General features: G+C 43.9%; 1 protein-coding gene across 1 annotated transcript in view; it reads right to left on the bottom strand.

Moving 5' to 3' along the window:
* Positions 1 to 1145: 1145 nt before the first annotated feature.
* TFB1M (transcription factor B1, mitochondrial) overlaps positions 1146 to 20032 on the bottom strand; it is an 86869-nt gene continuing 67982 nt past the window's right edge. The window contains exons 9-10 of the mRNA XM_089669760.1: positions 4109 to 4236; positions 1146 to 1546 (exon numbers count right to left, since the gene is read on the bottom strand). Of these exons, the coding sequence (XP_089525886.1) occupies positions 1303 to 1546; positions 4109 to 4236 (372 nt within the window). The 3' untranslated portion in view covers positions 1146 to 1302. The remainder of the gene's footprint in view (positions 1547 to 4108; positions 4237 to 20032) is intronic.

Genomic DNA, 20032 nt, shown 5'->3' with positions numbered 1-20032 from the left:
TTTACAGAGGGGGATAACATACCAAGGGAAATAACACCCCACATGTAACACAAGACACGGTCATGATGAAGAAAAATCCTTTCCATATTGCAGGTTCCATAAGGAGACCAAACTTCACCTGCCACGCAGGACATACCCTCAAAGAGATCTTAAGGGTCTGGGTGCCATAGGAATGGACCACCTCCCTGGATCTTTATAATACCCTGCAATCAACTACACTTGCTGCACCAAAAGTTAGCGTTGAATACAGGATCCAGTGTCCAAAGCAAACATTACAGGCTGCCCCTGGCTCATGTGGGGTCTAGATATGATTCCCAAGATATGCATCAAGGGCAACCAATCCGGGAACAGCTAGTGAGTCCTGAGGCAATAAGCAGTTGGATCTTGATAGACATGTCAGTCGAAGTAGTGAAGAAAAACAAAAATTATTTGTTTAGAACACTTCTCCAGGGAAGAAGTCCATCACCATGACCCTTATTTCTTTGTAGGCCTGTTTGCTATTCTTGTCCAGTCTTAGTTTATTGCTTGGGAACGTCTCATTTTCTATGATTACACATCTTGTGTACTGTACGATTAAGATATACCAAACTTTTACCCCGCATGTTAATTCCATACCTTGGAATACAATAGAAAACACAGGTCCCGCCCCTCTGTTCCATTTCTCCTTATTGCTTACTACAAAACTGCAGTTTTGAGTGGGGTTATATGAGGGTGCACTGGGGGGGGGGGGGGGGGGGGGGGCGTTTCCAGCAAAGTTTTTTGCAGTGTTTAGTCACCTGATAGTGGTGGCATAAAACCCATATTCTAGGTCTACACACCCTGTGTCATGTAGGAGTAGGACAATTCCATATTTAGAATTTTTCATATAGGAATGTGGAGGAAAATGAAAAATCTGCACAAATTACAAAGGCAGAAAACTACATAGGCAACAAATGTCAGGATGGGACCAAGCACAAAGTAAGACACCAGAATGGTAAAATATATAGAAATTATATATAGAAACTATATCTGAAAACATGGTAACCACAACTGTTAAAAAAAGTGACATGCACAATCAATATCTTTAGTCACAGAATGCCTCTATCAAAGGTCAGCATATACAGCATTGAGGGCAAGTAGACTTCCCAGTAATGTAGGCATCACCATTGAACAATATATATGTTTTAATATATTTGAGATCAATGACCTTTATTTTGAGGATCAGCACACATATTTTTAAATGTTAAATTTGCAGTGAGAAACACTATAAAGATGATATTAAATAGGCATCTATTTTGAGCAAAGTCTTAAGTTTCATATTGTTCATGTTATGATTTCCTCTTCTTTAATTAACCCCTGGTCAATTTTCAGCCTTTTCTGACGAAGCTCTTCTCGGAAGTTAAAGGAAAACAATTCAGGATCCTTGTCGCACAGTTCTCTGTATGCACAGCATAAATCGTGGAAATGTTTAATAGTCAGTTCTGTTGGTCGCAATGTTTGTTCAACATTAGCTAGCATTAGCGTTTTGCTAGTGAGTTCTTTACGTTGGTCTTCTGGAAACAATAATCTACAAAATGAGTTTATAAAGAGAATTACCAAAGATGTACAATCTATATTAGTAGTAGTTTGTAAAAGAAAAAAAAAAAAACTTTGTGAACCTTTAGGGTTAAGTCAGAAATGAGATCCTGTCACTGGTGACAATTTACCAGTGTCAGGATCCTTATACAAAGAACATAAAATACCTAACCCTTTCCACAGCATCATTCCCATTTTGGGAAGTAAGATTCTGCAGAATTTCCATCAGTGAGGGATAAAAACTTGGTAAATTAGTAGTGTCTCTGCCCTCTCTAGTGAGCCTATCACTAGTGACAGGACTGCAAGTGTCACAATGGGCCAGCAGAATTTCCTGGAATTTTAAAACGTTTCTTATCCAACTGGATGGCCTTTGTCCACTCATCAATCTACCAAAGGTTGCTTGCTCCTAGGAGGCAACAGGACTGATGTGTTCACTATTAGGCTGTGGACTGGTAGAGGCCAAGGTCATTACAAAATCACTTTCCAGTCATATGGGTTTCAACTGCTTAGCTTCAGAGCTCTTCTGAAATCCCTTTCACCTAAACTGATTAAAACAGCTGATTCCTATTCCCCTCCTTACTAGGGGGGGGGGGGAAGGGCCCACAGATCACATGATTACAACATCAACAAAGCTGTTATGAATTAATTTCATTCATAACAGCTGTGGTTGCTATAGTGATGCTGTGATTGGCCCCACATCTATCACATGGTACCTGGTCCAATATCAGCAATGTGCTAGCTGTGGGCCAAGCACAACACACAATATTAAATCACAGCTGTTATGAATGTAACCCATTCATGACAGTTCACTGCTGTTACAGTGATCAGCGCTGTTACAGCAATCAAAGTGCACCAAAAAAAAAACAAAAAACGGATCAGCCCCCAGAATAGTACAGTGTCACTAGGGCCAAGAGGAGGGAGGGTTGCTGGTGAATTAGCTGCTTGTGCAGCTCCTCACTGACAGGAGTTATTCCCTCCTGTCACAAGAAGAGAGTCCAGCTTCAGCTGGGGAGAGGATTCTGTCGTTTTCCTCCCTCCAGCCTGCAGGGGTAGATGGAGAGCCTGCACTGAGACTGCTACTCTGCTGAGTAGCGAGGGCACACTGCTCTTCTTATTAGCTCTCACTTTGTCCTATGACATGTCACATGACTAGAGATGGGAAGAAGACACTTCTAGCTTAACTGTGAGTATAACGGGAAAGGAGGGGGCAACTATGCCTTAGACCTCCCTTCCATTCCTCAGACCCACCCCCCACCCCCTCTTCTCCTCAGACCACCTGACATCCCCTGTCCTCTTTAGACCCATCAATACCTCCCTTCTCCTCCTCGAACCCCCCACACCCCCTCTCATTCTCAGACAAGCTCACACCTTCCTCTCTTTCAGACTCCCTCCCACTCTTCTTTAAACCCCCCCACACCCCCTCCTTTCCTCAGACCCCTCCACACTGCTCTCTGCTCTTCAGACCCCCCCCCCCCCCCCCACACCTCCCTATTCTCCTCAGACTCCCCCTACACACACTTCTTTTCCTCAGACCACACACCCCTCTTTATTGCAGACCCCTCACACCCCCTCTCCTCAGACCACACCCCTCTCTTTTCCTTAGACCACCCCACACCTCCCTTCTCCTCAGACCACACCCCTCTCTTTTCCTTAGACCACCCCCACCCCCTTCATCAGATCCACCCCCCTCATCAGACCCCCTTTCCCACACCCCCCTCCCCTCCGTGGACCTCCCTTCTGCTCAGAACCCCCCACACACACACACACCTCTCCTCCTCAGATCCCTCCCCCACACCTCCCTTCTCCTCCTCAGACCACCCCACATCTACCTTCTCAGACCACCCCACACCCCCTCATCAGATCCACCTCACACCTCCCTTCTCCCCAGACCCCCCCCTTACACCCTTGCTCCCCTCCGTGGACCACCCACACCTCCCTTCTGCTCAGAGCCCCTCCCCACAACCCCTTTCCCCCAAGACCCCCCCCCCATACTCCCTTTTCCTCAGACCACCCCACACCTCCCCTCTCCTTCTCAGACCACCCCACACCTCCCTCTGGTCTTCAGACCACCCCCCCTCTTTTTCCTCAGATCCCCTCTCCTCTTCTATCCCCCCCCCACACCCCCTAATTTCTTGTACAAGGTGATGCCGCTGCTCAGGGCTGCACACATGCCATGGCCTGATGGTCTGCTTCAGCAACAGCAAAAAGTAATGAAAAAGGGTCATACAGCAATTGTGTGCAGCACGGTGGTCAGTGAGGTTAAAACTTACAGCGAGGTGGTGAAATATCTCCTCCTCAATGCCTATCAAAAACCTTCTGAAAAGTGATCTGCCACAGATCATTTTTCAGAGGGGCTGCAATGATAGCTGCACATTTAACTGAGCCCTTTCAGCCCCCCCTTAATCCCTCAGATCCAGTCCAATTTACAGACTAGCGTTAGGGCTGTATAGAATGCAAAGTAAAGGAGGAAATGATCAGGTGAATGACAAGATGTATAAAAGACTATATGAAAATATAAAAAGAAATTACATACAGACACACACGCAAAACTTACGAAAGTCCATGGTGGCAGTACTTTCTTCTGTACTGGAAAACACTCTGGACTACTTTTTCTACAAGTTTGAATGGCTGCTCAATTTTTGGCTGTATTAAGGGTGTAAAATGTACAACAGCAACGTCAACCTAGAAAGAAGGAATATTTTATTTATTTGAAATATGTTCATTTTTAAATTCAAAGCAAATAACAAAACATAGATGGATGAATTAATATAATGGTTACAGTATATCTCCCAAAATGGTCCATGAGTGGAAATGCAGATAACATAGTATGTTACATTTTAATCTGCCTGTTTTACATTATGATACCACATTTTATATATTATAATAATTAAAATGATTATATAGGTTTTGTTTTAGTTAAACCACATACATTGTTGACCAAACCAAAAACACAGGTAAGGTGGCGTTATAACAAATCTCATACAAAATTGAGGAAGTGTTAAAAAATTAAATTATACAAAAAGTGCAAATAAAACAGCCAGTGTCCACATGGGATTCAAATTCAAAATCAATGTACATCATGAATATTTAGATGAATACCATACCACTTCATATCCCCTATCCTCTTCCACACAAAACCACATGCCTAAATGAGAACCACTTCCCACAGGACACGCACTCGCTAGACTATATTGCCTCTCATTTTTAATCTCTCTTGTTTAAAAATTGCACCACTTCACACTCATCAGCCAGGTTTCCAGCTCCTCCTCCTCCTTCCAATGGATAAACTCATTAGCTTCAGTGGGTGACCAGGCCAGGCTACAATTGAAGGTGAAGGAGTGTTCTGTGAATGAATGGACTACAAGTCCTGACAGCCTTAGTGGCTGTTGGCTTGTAGTTCTCAATGAACTACCAGGACGCTGTAGAGCACCGTGCTAGTTCAGTGACTCTTCCTGTCAGTATAACTGTTTGTTCATACATTTCCGCCAAAGGTGGCAGGCCAGGCAAAAGTTGATCTGGAGGGATTGGTGGCATTAACTTCAATCGTAGCAGGGCCTTTCCACTAACTGAAGCTGTTGAGTTTATCCATTGGAAGGAGGTGAAGCTGGAAACCTGGCTGATGAGTGTGAAGTGGTGCAATTTTTAAAAAACAAGCGCGATGAAAAGGAGATGCAGTATAGTCTGGAGTGTCCTGCGGGAAGTGGGTCTCACTAAGGCACGTGGTTTTTTTGTGGAAGAGGATACAGGATATGAAGAGTTATGGTCTTCATCTGAATATTAATGATAACATATTTATTTACATTTTGGTTTTCTAATTCTCCAGGGTGCAGGGTTGAAATTGTTGAGTTGCACACAAGAATTTCATTGATTTTATTTTAGTTATAGATTGTAAAATCTTGCTCGTAAAATCCTTCTCTTTTGAGTATAATACATGACACAGGCTTCGACTAATCAAGACCATAGGTTATATGTTGCCACTTTTAGGTGAGGACATAGGCAAACCAAGTTGTTAGGACAGCCCAAATAACCTCTCTCTCCAACTATCTTCAGTTTTTTATCAGGCAATAAGGAAAAACACCATGGCGACTGTGAAGCAGGATAGATCGGCCCTTGAAACAGTCGGTTGGGTTGGTTGGGAATCCCCCATGGAGCATCTTCCAGAATTCAAAGAATGTCCAAATACCAAGTCCAGTTTGGTGCCACGAAGATCACCAGAATTTCAGCCAGAACTGATCCCACAGGGTCACCTGTGCACCAACTATGAAGGCCAACTGATCCCTGAACATAGACATGAATCTGCCCACCTAGTATTTGAAGCAGGAAGCCAACAGATCTACATGCTTCTAGTGTGCATTTAGCCATTTCCATGCATTTCATTTTAACCCTGTAGTTATATGTACACTATATTGCCAAACGTATTGGGACACCCCTCCTAATCATTGGATTCAAGTGTTCAAATCACCTCCATTGGCATAAAAGATGTATAAAATCAAGCACCTAGGCATGCAGACTGCTTCTACAAACATTTGTGAAAGAATGGGCTGCTGTCAAGAGCTCAGTGAATTGAAGAAAGGTACCGTGATAGGTTTCCACCTGTGCAATAAGTCCACCCATGAAATTGTTAGTGGTATTATAACAAAGTGGAAGCAGCTGGGAACAACAGCAACTCAGCCATCAAATGGTAGGCCACATAAAATGACAGAGCGGGGTAAGCGCATGCTGAAGAGCAGAGTGCTCAGAAGTACGCAGAAGTCACCAATTGTTTGCATAGTCAATAGCTAAAGATCTCCAAACTTTGTGTGGCCTTCAGATTAGCACAACCGTGTGTAGAGAGCTTCACAGAATGAGTTTCCATGGCCGAGCAGCTGCATCCAAGCCTTACATCACCAAGTGCAATGCAAAGCGTCGGATGCAGTGGTGTAAAGCACGCTGCCACTAGACTCTAGAGCAGTGGAGACGTGTTCTGTGGAGTGACGAATCACGCTTCTCTGTCTAGCAATCCAATGGACGTATCTGGGTTTGGCAGTTGCCAGGAGAACGTTACTTGCCTGACTGCATTGTGCGAAGTATAAAGTTTGGTGAAGGGGGGATTATGGTGTGGGATTGTTTTTCAGGGTTTGGGTTTGGCCCCTTAGTTCCAGTGAAGGGAACTCTTAAGGCGTCACCATGCCAAGACATTTTGGACAATTTAATGCTCCCAACTTTGTGGGAACAGTTTGGGGATGGCCCCTTCCTGTTCCAACATGACTGCGCATCAGTGCACAAAGCAAGGTCCATAAAGACATGGATGAGCGAGTTTTGGGTGGAGGAACTTGACTGGCCTGCAAAGAGCCCTGACCTCAACATGGCAGAACACCTTTGGAATGAGTTAGAGCGGAGACTGTGACCCAGGCCTTCTCATCTGACATCAGTGCCTGACCTCACAAATGCGTTTCTGGAAGAATGTTCAAACATTCTAAACCTTGTGGACAGCCTTCCTAGAAGAGTTGGAGCTGTTATAGCTGCAAAGGGTGGGCCAACTCAATATTGAACCCTACGGACTAAGACTGAGATGCCATTAACCACAAGCCTACTGGGCACTTATACCCCCTTCCTGCCCAGGTCAATTTCCAGCTTTCAGCGCTGTCGCACTTTGAGTCACAATTGCGCGGTCATGCAACACTGTACCCATATGAAATTTTTATAATTGTTTTGTGACAGATAGAGCTTTATTTTGGTGGTATTGAATCACCTCTGGGTTTTTTATTTTTTCTTAAACCAGAAAATTTTGAAAAAAAAAAGTTTTTTCTTAGTTTTTGTTATAAAATTTTGTAAATAAGTGATTTTTCTCCTTCACTGATGTGCGCTAATGAGGCTGCACTGATGCACACTGATAGGTGGCACTGATGAGGAGGCACTGATTGGCATTGACAGGCATCACTGATAGGCACTGACAGGCAGCACTGATACATGGCACTGATAGGCGGCACTGACTGGCACTGATAGGCGGCACTGACTGGCACTGATTGGCATTGATAGGTGGCACTGATGGGTGACACTGAAAGGCAGCTCAGATGGGCACTGATATGTGGCATTGATGTGCACTGGTAGGCACTGATATGTGCATTGATGTGGCACTGACAGCTGGCACTGATGGACACTGACAGGTGGCACTGCTGGGGCTACACTGATCATCAGGGCACACTGATCATCAGTGCCCTGATGATCAGTGTACATGTCTTCTCTGCGGAAAGCCGATTACCAGCTCTCCTCTCCTCTCGAGCTGTCAGCGTGACAGCTCAAGAGGAGAGAAATGCCGATAACCGACATTTCCCTGTTTACATGTGATCATCTGTGATTGGACACAGCTGATCACATGACTGAGCCGACATCTTCAGCTCTTTCCGTGATCGGTGATCCACTGTGTCCGAGCCGCGTACACGCAGTGGGAATGGGAGGACGTCATATGATGTCCTCCCAGAACAAGAGAACCACCTTGCGCCCGTCATATTACTATATGGCGGGTGGGAGGTGGTTAAAGTCTGGAGGGAGAGACACAGACACAGGTCCCCACTCCCAAAGCCCCTTGATCGGGACAAGGGCCTCTTCCCCACAACCTTGGACAGTGGTAGTGGGGGTCAGTAGGTAGGGGGTTTTTTGGAATCTGGAAGCCTCCTTCAATAAGGGGGCACCAGATCCTGGCCTCTCCTATGTAAATGAGTTTGGGGAACATTGTACCCCTGCTCATTTACCAAAACAAGTGTCAAAAATTAAAAACACAGAGACAGTTTTTGACAAGTCCTTTATCAAAAAGACCAAAAATAGTGTCTCCCAAAGTATATTCAGCGTCAATCACATTGAACGTTGCCTTGAGGTGGTGCCTGGAATGAATTTGGGGGGGGGGGGTGTTGGGGGAACACAGTTTTTTTTTCTCGTTTCATTGCCGAAAATTATTTTGTATACATGCAGCTGACAGATGATGAGTCATCGGTTGCTAAGGACATGGCGGCCGTCCACTCCTAAAACCTGACTTGCCAATTCTCATCTAAATCACAGCTGAATTGCTGAACTACTTTGCAAATTCACACTGAAAACAGACCTGAAAACCACACCACACATGTGTGAACCTGGGCTAACACTCTCCTCCCAACAGATTGACAATGCTGCTGTCCAAAGGTTCCCCTGTGCTCCTTCATCCAGAGTGGGAGCACTCTAATAGAGAAGGTGTGTTACTGCCTGGATCACCAGATGAAAACAGATAGCGGAAAAAAAAAACACGAATGCAGTCACCACATCTAGTGACTGGTAAAAGGTGCAGTTTATAACACTTTTGGTTTGGGTTTAATATCATTTTAATGTGAAGTATACACCAAGCAGGGCTGCTTAATATTATAATCCAATATTTCAAGAAATGGACCATCTACAATGAATTTGGACACAGCCCTGAAATATTTAACATAAGGTAGACCCCAATTTGGTTCACATATTTTATGATCTATTCAGAGAGAGTTGGGGTCTGGAATGGGAATCTCCACAAACTTATATTTAAAGTAACTATAGACATATATTTTTTAACCTTTAACATTCTGAGGATTGCTCATTTTCTGTCCTTGATAACATGCTATATTCAAAATGTAAGGATCTATCTAGAATTCACTATGCTTTATACAAATCAGTTTTTAATGAGCTTTTCATTGACAGCCTTTAACACCTCAACAAAACGGTTCAAAACAGAATTATATTTGTTTAAATTACTTCTTCTGTTCACTGTGGAATAAATTATGGTCCAACGACATAGAAACAAAGCACAGATGACGAGTGCTGCAAACAGGACAAAAAAAATATCAGAATTCAATTATCACCTTTAAAATATGCAGATAATGCCACTCCTAACAAAGCAATTGTCTACCAGCAAAGCAAAACTGCTCTTGAAAAGATCATGTAGCATTGTAACCATGGCAACTGACAGACGAAAAAGCATTTTATCTCTGAAAAGACACTTCAGAAAAATGATCGATCTGAGTCTATTTATTTGACACGCACCTATTAAAAAAATGCGCACACACAAAAAAAATATTTTAAGAACATCAATTGTTCTTCCTCAGAGAAATACAAAGAGTAATCATGACTAGCGAAAGGTCATTATTAAACAACCATTGTAAATAGTGGCCAACTGTGTCAGCTGTCTGTCTTACACAGTTTATGTGCTTCCTTAATAACTATTCTTTATAGATAAATGATAAAGCTAACCTCCAAGCAAATAAAATACAGATTTATATATATATATATATATATATATATATATATATATATATATATATATATATATATATATATACACACACACACACACATACACAGAGTATCTCACAAAAGTGAGTACACCCCTCATATTTTAGTAAATATTTTATTATATCTTTTCATGTGACAACACTGAAGAAATGACACTTTGCTACAATGTAAAGTAGTGAGTGTACAGCTTGTATAACATTGTGAATTTGCTGTCCCCTCAAAATAACTCAACACGCAGCCATTAATGTCTAAACCGCTGGCATCAAAAAGCGAGTACACCCCTAAGTGAAAATGTCAATGTCAGTGCCCAATTAGCCATTTTCCCTCTCCAAGGTGTCATGTGACTTGTTAGAGTTACAAGGTCTCAGATGTGAATGGGGAGCAGGTGTGTTAAATTTGGTGTTTTTGCTCGCACTCATACTGGTCACTGGATGTTCAACATGGCACCTCATGGCAAAGAATTCTCTGAGGATCTGAAAAAAAGAATTGTTGCTCTACATAGAGATGGCCTAGTCCAGGGGTAAGCAATCTGCGGCTCTCTAGCTGTTGTGGAACTACATTTCCCATGAGACATTGCAAAATTGACAGTTACAGCTATGACTTGCAGAGGCATGATGGAACTTGTAGTCCTGCAACAGCTGGATAGCCACAGGTTGCCTAGGCTATAAGAAGATTGCCAAGACCCTGAAACTGAGCTGCAGGACAGTGGCCAAGACCATTAAGCGGTTTAACAGGACAGGTTCCACTCAGAACAGGCCTCGTCTTGGTCAACCAAAGATGTTGAGTGCATGTGCTCAGCGTCATATCCAGAGGTTGTCTTTGGGAAATAGACATATGAGTGCTACCAGCATTTCTGCAGAGGTTGAAGAAGTGGGGGTGGGTCAGCCTGTCAGTGCTCAGACCATACACCGCACACTGCATCAAATTGGTCTGCATGGCTGTCATCCCAGAAGGAAGCCTCTTCTAAAGATGATGCACAAGAAAGCCCGCAAACAGTTTGCTGAAGACAAGCAGACTAAGGACGTGGATTACTGGAACAATGTCCTGTGGTCTGATGAGACCAAGATGGTGTCAAGCGTGTGTGGCGGCAACCAGGTGAGGAGTACAAAGACAAGTGTGTCTTGTCTACAGTCAAGCATGGTGGTGGGAGTGTCATGGTCTGGTGCTGCATGAGTGCTGTTGGCACTGGGGAGCTACAGTTCCTTGAGGGAACTATGAATGCCAACATGTACTGTGACATACTGAAGCAGAGCATGATCCCCTTCCTTTGGAGAATGACCCGCAGGGCAATATTTCAATATGATAATGACCCCAAACACACCTCCAAGACGACCACTGCCTTGCTAAAGAAGCTGACGGTAAAGGTGATGGACTGGCCAAGCATGTCTTCAGACCTAAACCCTATTGAGCATCTGCGAGGCATCCTCAAATGAAAGGTAGAGGAGTGCAAGGTCTCTAACATCCACCAGCTCCGTGATGTTGTCATGGAGGAGTGGAAGAGGACTCCAGTGGCAACCTGTGAAGCTCTGGTGAACTCCATGCCCAAGGGGATTAAGGCAGTCCTGGAAAATAATGGTGGCCAAACAAAATATTGACACTTTGGGCGCAATATGGACATTTTCACTTAGGGGTGTACTCACTTTTGTTGCCAGTCGTTTAGACAGTGTGTTGAGTTATTTTGAGGGGACAGCAAATTTACACTGTTATACAAGCTGTACACTCTATACTTTACATTGTAGTAAAGTGTCATTTCTTCAGTGTTGTCACATGAAAAGATATAATAAAATATTTACAAAAATGTGAGGGGTGTACTCACTACTTGTACATCATCTGTAGAAGAGGTGTCCTTCTGGGACGACAGCCATGCAAAACAATTTGATGTAGTGTGCGGCATATGGTCTGAGTACTGATAGACTGACCCCCCCACCCCTTCAACCTCTGCAGCAATGCTGGCAGCACTCATACGTCTATTTCCCAAAGACAACCTCTGGATATGACACTGAGCACGTGCACTTAACTTCTTTTGTCGATCATGGCGAGGCCTGTTCTGAGTGGAACCTGTCCTGTACGGTCTTGGCCCACGTGCTGCAGCTCAGTTTCAGGGTCTTGGCAATCTCCTTATAGCCTAGGCCATCTTTATGTAGAGCAACAATTCTTTTTTTCAGATCCTCAGAGTTCTTTGCCATGAGGTGCCATGTTGAACATCCAGTGACCAGTATGAGTGAGAGCAATAACACCAAATTTAACACACCTGCTCCCCATTCACATCTGAGACTTTGTAACATTAACAAGTCACATGACACCAAGGAGGGAAAATGGCTAATTGGGCCCAATTTGAACATTTTCACTTAGGGGTGTACTCACTTTTGTTGCCAGAGGTTTAGACATTAATGGCTGTGTGCTGAGTTATTTTGAGGAGACAGCAAATTTACACTGTTATACAAGCCGTACACTCATTACTTTACATTGCAGCAAAGTGTCATTTCTTCAGTGTTGTCACATGAAACGATATAATAAAATATTTACAAAAATGTGAGGGGTGTACTCACTTCTGTGAGATACTGTATGTATATATATATATATATATATATATATATTAGAATAGAAGACTGAAACACTACATGATTTGCAGGTGTGAAAGTGATGACGTTTCGTTTTGAAAGTAGAAGTGATGTAACGTTCTTTTGGTTCCACTGTGTGATGAGACACCTAGCTAACAGGTGGGAAGCCTCACTGTACAGTGCATTAGTGTACAGTGCATTTTGATGTCCAGTCCGTTACAGTATACAGTGCACTTTGGTGTCAAGTGCATTACAGAGTGCAGTGCATTGTGGTATCCAGTGCGTTACAGTGTACAGTGCATCTTGATGTCCAGTGCATTACAAAGTACTGTGCATTGCAGTGTCCAGTGTGTTACAGTGTACAGTGCATTGCGGTATCAAGTGCGTTACAGTGTACAGTGCATTTTAGATATTGTATTGTTTTTTTCTTTTTTTTTGCACTACACATAAGATATGTGCTGTGTGAATTGGAATTTGTTCATATTTTTTCAAAGTATAGTCTGGCCCCCCAACAGTGTGAAGGTCAGTGAACTCGTCCCCTGTCAAGTTCAATTGGTCAATTTTGGAGAAGAATGTTTGGGCTCGCTCGTTTTCTGCTTCCGGCATCTCTACAACAACTAGAACGATTTGCATGTAGAGTGGTATCATATTCCATTACTCACCATCCAAGACTTAGATTTGTCAAATCCCAGGAAGATTCAGGCCGCTTTGGATGTCAATGGCAGTCCGACACCAAAAAAGTTAACAATTTTGTTTAATTTATCTGGTGTTTTCATAATTTTGTCCAACCCCATTTTATATATATATATATATATATATATATATATATATATATATACATATATACACATATACACACACACACACACGTACAGTGCCTTGAAAAAGTATTCACACCTCTTGAAATATTACAACCAAAGGCCTAAGTGTATTTGATTGGGACTATTTTTTTGATAGGTGAACACAAAGTGGTACATAATTGTAAAGTGGAAGGAAAATGATAAATCGATTTCAAAATGTTTTACAAATAAATATCTGAAAAGTGTGGCATGCATTTGTATTCAGCCTCCTTTACTCAGATACTCCTGACTAAAATCTAGTGGAACCAATTGTCTTCAGAAGTCACCTAATTAGTAAATAGAGTCCATCTGTGTGTAATTTAATCTCAGTATAAATACAGCTGTTCTGTGAAGCCCACAGAGGTTTGTTAGAGAACATTAGTGAACAAACAGCAACATGCAGGCCAAGGAGCTGTCAAGGTCCTACCTTTTCCCAGAGTGTAAGGGACCGCCCGGCGGTACCACTAGCACTCCACTGATCGGATGTTCCCAGCGCACGGAGTCTAAGCCCCAGAGTACTTGTTCACCAGGGCCCCTGATGGTGGGGATGGATTTGGAGTACCCCAGGACCAGGTCGTGACTACTGAGGACACCCGTCAGTGGTAGGGGTATTCGCCAGGGGCTCCCACGGGAGAGAGCCAGGTATGAGGAGGTCTGGAGACCCCGTTGAGAGGGACGGATGGATGGATGGATGGCTGGCTGAGCAGGTGCAGGGTCATACAAGCCGGGTCGGTAACTATGGGAACGGTGCGGTACAGAGCAGTGGGCAAAGAATAGTCGGGTCACACGCCAGGTCAGCAACAGCAGGTCAGATCCAATAGGGGGCATTCAGGAGAGAGGTCAGGCAAGCAAGGGTCAAGAACAGGAGAAAACAGCAAGGTCAGGGCACAATCCGGGTCAGCAACTTACTACAACAGGTTCACAGGTTCACAGGATACAAGGAGACCAAAAGGCACTGAATGACAGCTCAGGGCCGTTTTAATATCCCACCCTGCGCTGTCATTGGTGCCAGGCGCGTGCCCGTGGTCACTACTGCGCATGCGCGAACCTGATTGCCGCGGTCGGCCAAGTCCCGGCGCTCGCGTACAGGGAGGTGTACTGCGCCTGCGCCGAGCCCAGCGATCTCTGACACAGAGGTTATGTTGCTCCATGTGCTGGCATCCATCTTGGGTCTCTGCAGAGCATGGTGGGAGTCTTTTATGCCTTCAGGCCTCTGCGGTCAATCCCCCAGAGGGGTGTGGTTGATCAAATATAAGCCTGTTGTCCACATGTGCTCTTTGCATTCGTGTCTTGTGTGTTAGTGTTGCAACTGCTCTGTTTATACTCTCGTGACTCTCCTGGATTCTGACTCGGCTTTTGACTAGACCATTCTCTGCGTTTTCCTTTGATCTGACCTCCCGTTGCTGAACCCGGCCTGTGACCTGTTATTCTTGTCTACTGTTCTGTACCGTTTGTCCCGTTGTTGTCGACCCGGCCTGCCCGACTACGCTATTGTCTGATCTGGTTCCTACCAGCTACACGCAATTGGTGACGGCCATTACCCAAGCTGGGGTGTCTCGGGGGCCGACACCTGGTTCCTGGCTGCGTCAAGTCCATCCCCACCATCAGGGGCCCTGTGAAGGGCAGCCTGGGACTTAGACTCCACGCCCTGAGGGACTCCGGTCTGTGGGTGGTGGTTGTCGTCAGTCAGTGCGTGACCCTGCCACTAGGCCTGCCTGTCTGTTCCACAGCTCCTGCCCTGACAGGAGCACACCAGACAGGTCAGGGATAAAGTTGTGGAGAATTTTAAAGCAGGGTTAGGTTATAAAAAAAGTTTGCCAAGCTTTGAACAACGCACGGAGCACTGTTCAATCCATCATCCGAAAATGGAATGAATGCACAACTGCAAACCTACCAAGACATGGTCGTCCACCTAAACTGACAAGCTGGGCAAGGAAAGCATTAATCAGAGAAGCAGCCAAGAGGCCCATGGTAACTCTGGAGAAGCTGCAGAGATCCATAGCTCAGGTGGGAGAATCTGTCTACAGGACAACTATTAGTCGTGCACTCCACAAATCTGGCCTTTATGGAAGAGTGGCAAGAAGAAAGCCATTGTTGAAAGAAAGCCATAAGAAGTCCCGTTTGCAGTTTGAGAGAATCCATGGGGGGGGGGGACAGCAAACATGTGGAAGAAGGTGCTTTGGCTAGATGAGACCAAAATTCTACTTTTTGGCCTAAAATCAAAATGCTATGTGTGGTGGAAAACTAACACTGCACATCACCCTGAATACACCATCCCCACTGTGAAAAATGGTGGTGGCAGCATGTTACAGGGATGTTTTTCTTCAACAGGGACAGGGAAGCTGATCAGAGTTGATGGGAAGATGGATGGAGCCAAATACAGGGCAATCTTAGAAAAAAACATGTTAGAGTCTGCAAAAGACTTGAGAGTGGGGCGGAAGTTCACCTTCCAGCAGGACAACTACCCTAAACATACAGCCAGAGCTACAATGGAATGGTTTATATCAAAACATATTTATGTGTTAGAATGGCCCAGTCAAAGTCTAGACCTAAATCCAATTGAGAATCTGTGGCAAGACTTGAAAATTGCTGTTCACAGACACTCTCCATCCAATCTGACAGAGCTTGAGCTATTTTGCAAAGAAGAATGGGCGAAAATTTCACTCTCTAGATGTGCAAAGCTGGTAGAGACATCCCTAAAAAAGACTTGCAGCTGAAATTGCAGCAAAAGGTGGTTCTATAAAGTATTGACTCGGGGGGCTGAATATAAATGCCGCCACACTTTTCACATATGTATTTGTAAAACAATTTGAACACCATTTATCATTTACCTTCCACTTCACAATTATGTGTCAAATTTGTGTTGGTCTATCACATAAAATACACGTACGTTTTTGGTTGTAACATGACAAAACGTGGACAACTTCAATGGGTATGAATATATTTTTTCAAGGCCGTGTGTGTGTGTGTATATATATATATATATATATATATACATATACATACATACATACACACACACACATACATACATACACGTAGACACACACATAAAAATATATACACATACAGTGAGGAGCAGAAGTATTTGAACACCCTGCGATTTTGCATGTTCTCCCACTTAGAAATCATGGAGGGGTCTGAAATTCACATTGTAGGTGCATTCCCACTCAGAGACAGAATTTTAAAAAAAATTCAGGAAATCACATTGTATGATTTTTAAAGAATTTATTTGTCTTGCACTGCTCAACATAAGTATTTGAACACCTAAGAAACAGCAAGAATTCTGGCTCTCAAACACCTGTTACTGTACATTTAAAAAGTCCACCTCTACTCCACTCATTAATCTAACTTAGTAGCACCTGTCTGAGCTCTTCAAAGACACCTGTCCATCCCACAGTCAGTCAGTCGCCAACTACTACCAAGGCCAAGACCAAAGAGCTGTGAAAAGACACCAGAGACAAAATTGTAGACCTCCACAAGGCTGGAAAGGGCTACGGGGCAATTTCCAAGCAGCTTGGTGAAAATAGATCAACTGTTGGAGCAATTGTTAGAAAATGGAAGAGGCTAAAGACAACTGTCAGTCTCCCTCGGACTGGGGCTCCATGCAAGACCTCACCTCGTGGGGTATCACTGATGATAAGAAAGGTGAGGAATCAACCCAGAACTACAAGAGAGGAGCTGGTCAAATACATGAAGAGAGCTGGGACCACAGTTTCAAAGGTCACTGTCTGTAGAACACTACACCGTCATGGTTTCAAATCATGCATTGCACGGAAGGTTCCCCTGTTCAAGTCATCACATGTCCAGGCCCGTCTGAAGTTTGCCAATGACCATCTGGATGATCCAGAGGAGGCATGGGAGAAAGTCATGTGGTCAGATGAGACCAAAGTAGAACTTTTTGGTCTAAACTTCACTCGTCGTGTTTGGAAGAAAAAGAAGGATGAGTTGCATCCCAAGAACACCATCCCTACTGTGAAGCATGGGGGTGGTAAAATCATGCTGTGGGGGTGCTCTTCTGTGAAGGGGACAGGACGACTGCACTGTATTAAGGAGAGGATGAATGGGGCCATTTATTGTGAGATTTTGAGCAACAACCTCCTTTCCTCAGTCAGAGCATTGAAGATAGGTCGTGGCTGGGTCTTCCAACATGACAACGACCCGAAGCACACAGCCAGGATATCTAAGGAGTGGCACCGTAAGAAGCATATCAAGGTTCTGGACTGGCCTAGCCAGTCTCAAGACCTAAATTCAATAGAACATCTTTGGAGGGAGCTGAAAGTCCATGTTGCTCAGCGACAGCCCCGAAACCTGACAGATCCAGAGGAGATCTGTGTGGAGGAGTGGGCCAAAATCCCTGTTGCAGTGTGTGCAAACCTGGTCAAGAACTACAGGAAACGTTTGACCTGTGTAATTGCAAACAAACGCTTCTGTACCAAATATTAACATTGATTTTCTCAGGTGTTCAAATACTTATGTTCAGCAGTGCAAGCCAAATACATTCTTTAAAAATCATACAATGTGATTTCCTGAATTTTGAAAAAAAATTCTGTCTCTCAGAGTGGGAATGCACCTACAATGTGAATTTCAGACCTCTCCATGATTTCGAAGTGGGAGAACTTGCAAAATTGCAGGGTGTTCAAATACTTCTGTTCTTCACTGTATACATATACAGTCATGGCCGAAATTGTTGGCACCCTTGATATTTTTCCTGAAAATCAAGTATTTCACACAAAAAAGGTATTGCATTAACACATGTTTTGCTATACACATGTTTATTCCCTTTGTATGTATTGGAACAAATATAAAACAGAGGCAGAAAAGCAAATATGACATAATGTCACACAAAACCCCAAAAATGGGCTGGACAAAAGTATTGGCACCCTTAACTTAATATTTGGTTGCACACCCTTTGGAAAACATAACTGAAATCAGTCGCTTCCTATAACCATCAATAAGCTTCTGACACCTCTCACCCGGAATTTTGGACCACTCTTCCTTTGCAAACAGCTCCAGGTCTCTCTTATTGGAAGGACACCTTTTCCCAACAGCAATTTTAAGATCTCTCCACAGGTGTTCAATGGGATTTAGATCTGGGCTCATTGCTGGCCACTTCAGAACTCTCCAGCGCTTCTTTGCCATCCATTTCTGAGTGCTTTTTGACGTATGTTTGGGGTCATTGTCCTGCTGGAAGACCCAGGATCTTGGACGCAAACCCAGCTTTCTGACACTGGGCCCTACAGTGCGACCCAAAATCCTTTGGTAATCCTCAGATTTCATGATGCCTTGCACACAGTCAAGGCACCCAGTGCCAGAGGCAGCAAAACAACCCCAAAACATCATTGAACCTCCACCATATTTTACCGTAGGTACTGTGTTTTGTTCTTTGTAGGCCTCATTCCGTTTTCGGTAAACAGTAGAATGATGTGCTTTACCGAAAAGCTCTATCTTGGTCTCATCTGTCCACAAGACGTTTTCCCAGAAGGCTTTTGGCTTACTCAAGTACATTTTGGCAAACTGTAGTCTTGCTTTTTTATGTCTCTGTGTCAGCAGTGGGGTCCTCCTGGGTCTCCTGCCATAGCGTTTCATTTCATTTAAATGTCGACGGATAGTTCGCGCTGACACTGATGCTCCCTGAGCCTGCAGGACAGCTTGAATGTCTTTGGAACATGTTTGGGGCTGCTTATCCACCATCCGGACTATTCTGCGTTGCAATCTTTCATCAATTTTCCTCATCCGTCCACGACCAGGGAGATTAGCTACAGTGCCATGGGTTGCAAACTTCTTGATAATGTTGCGCACTGTGGACAAAGGCAAATCTAGTTCTCTGGAGATGGACTTGTAACCTTGAGATTGTTGATATTTTGCCACAATTTTGGTTCTCAGGTCCTCAGACAGTTCTCGTCTCCTCTTTCTGTTGTCCATGCTTAGTGTGGCACAGACAGACACACAATGCAAAGGTTAAGTGAACGTCTCTCCTTTTTATCTGCTTTCAGGTGTGATTTCTATATTGCCCACACCTGTTACTTGCCCCAGGTGAGTTTACAGGAGCATCACATGCTTGTAACATTCTTATTTATCCGCAGTTGTGAAAGGGTGCCAATACTTTTGTCCAGCCCATTTTTGGAGGTTTGTGTGACATTATGTCGAATTTGCTTTCTTTCCTCCCTTTTTTTGTTTTGTCCCAATACACACAAAGGGAATAAACATGTGTATAGCAAAACATGTGTTAATGCAATACGTTTCGTGAGAAATACATGATTTCCTGGAGAAATATCAAGGGTGCCAACAATTTCGGCCATGACTGTATATGTGTGTGTGTTTTGTGAGGGATTACCCCAGTAGCGGGTTGTGCTGGACTCCCTGGATGAGTCAGAGAACAGTGAAAGAGGCTCAGCACGACAGCAGGATCTTGGTGAATAAAATTGTGCTTTATTTACAAGGCTGGTGAACACAAGGTGCATATATTCAAAAACAGCAAAACAAATAAAAACAGAAAATAAAGCCTTGTCACACTGGGCATCTAGCTACAAACACAGGTTCCTATCTACCTGTCTGGATACAGCCTATCACTGCTCAGAAACAGAGTGTTCACACAGTCCAAAAATCACACAGATTTACCCTCACCGCAGTATAGTTTGGTTGCTCCCCAGTCTGTCCTGCACAGCAAACTGGTTTCAGGTTGGAGCATTCTCCCTAAGCAGCCTGGGAGTTTTATAGAGCCCTTAACCTACTACAGCTATGCTAATTACATCAGTGAGCCAAACAGGCGAGAGCGCGAAAGAGAGAGTGAGAGAGAGAGTGAGT

This window comes from Staurois parvus, unplaced genomic scaffold (assembly GCF_062004578.1).
Source record: "Staurois parvus isolate SC_StPar_1 unplaced genomic scaffold, SC_StPar_1.0 ptg000081l, whole genome shotgun sequence".
NCBI classification, from domain to species: Eukaryota; Metazoa; Chordata; class Amphibia; order Anura; family Ranidae; genus Staurois; species Staurois parvus.
This window is presented reverse-complemented; position numbering and strand designations above follow the sequence as displayed.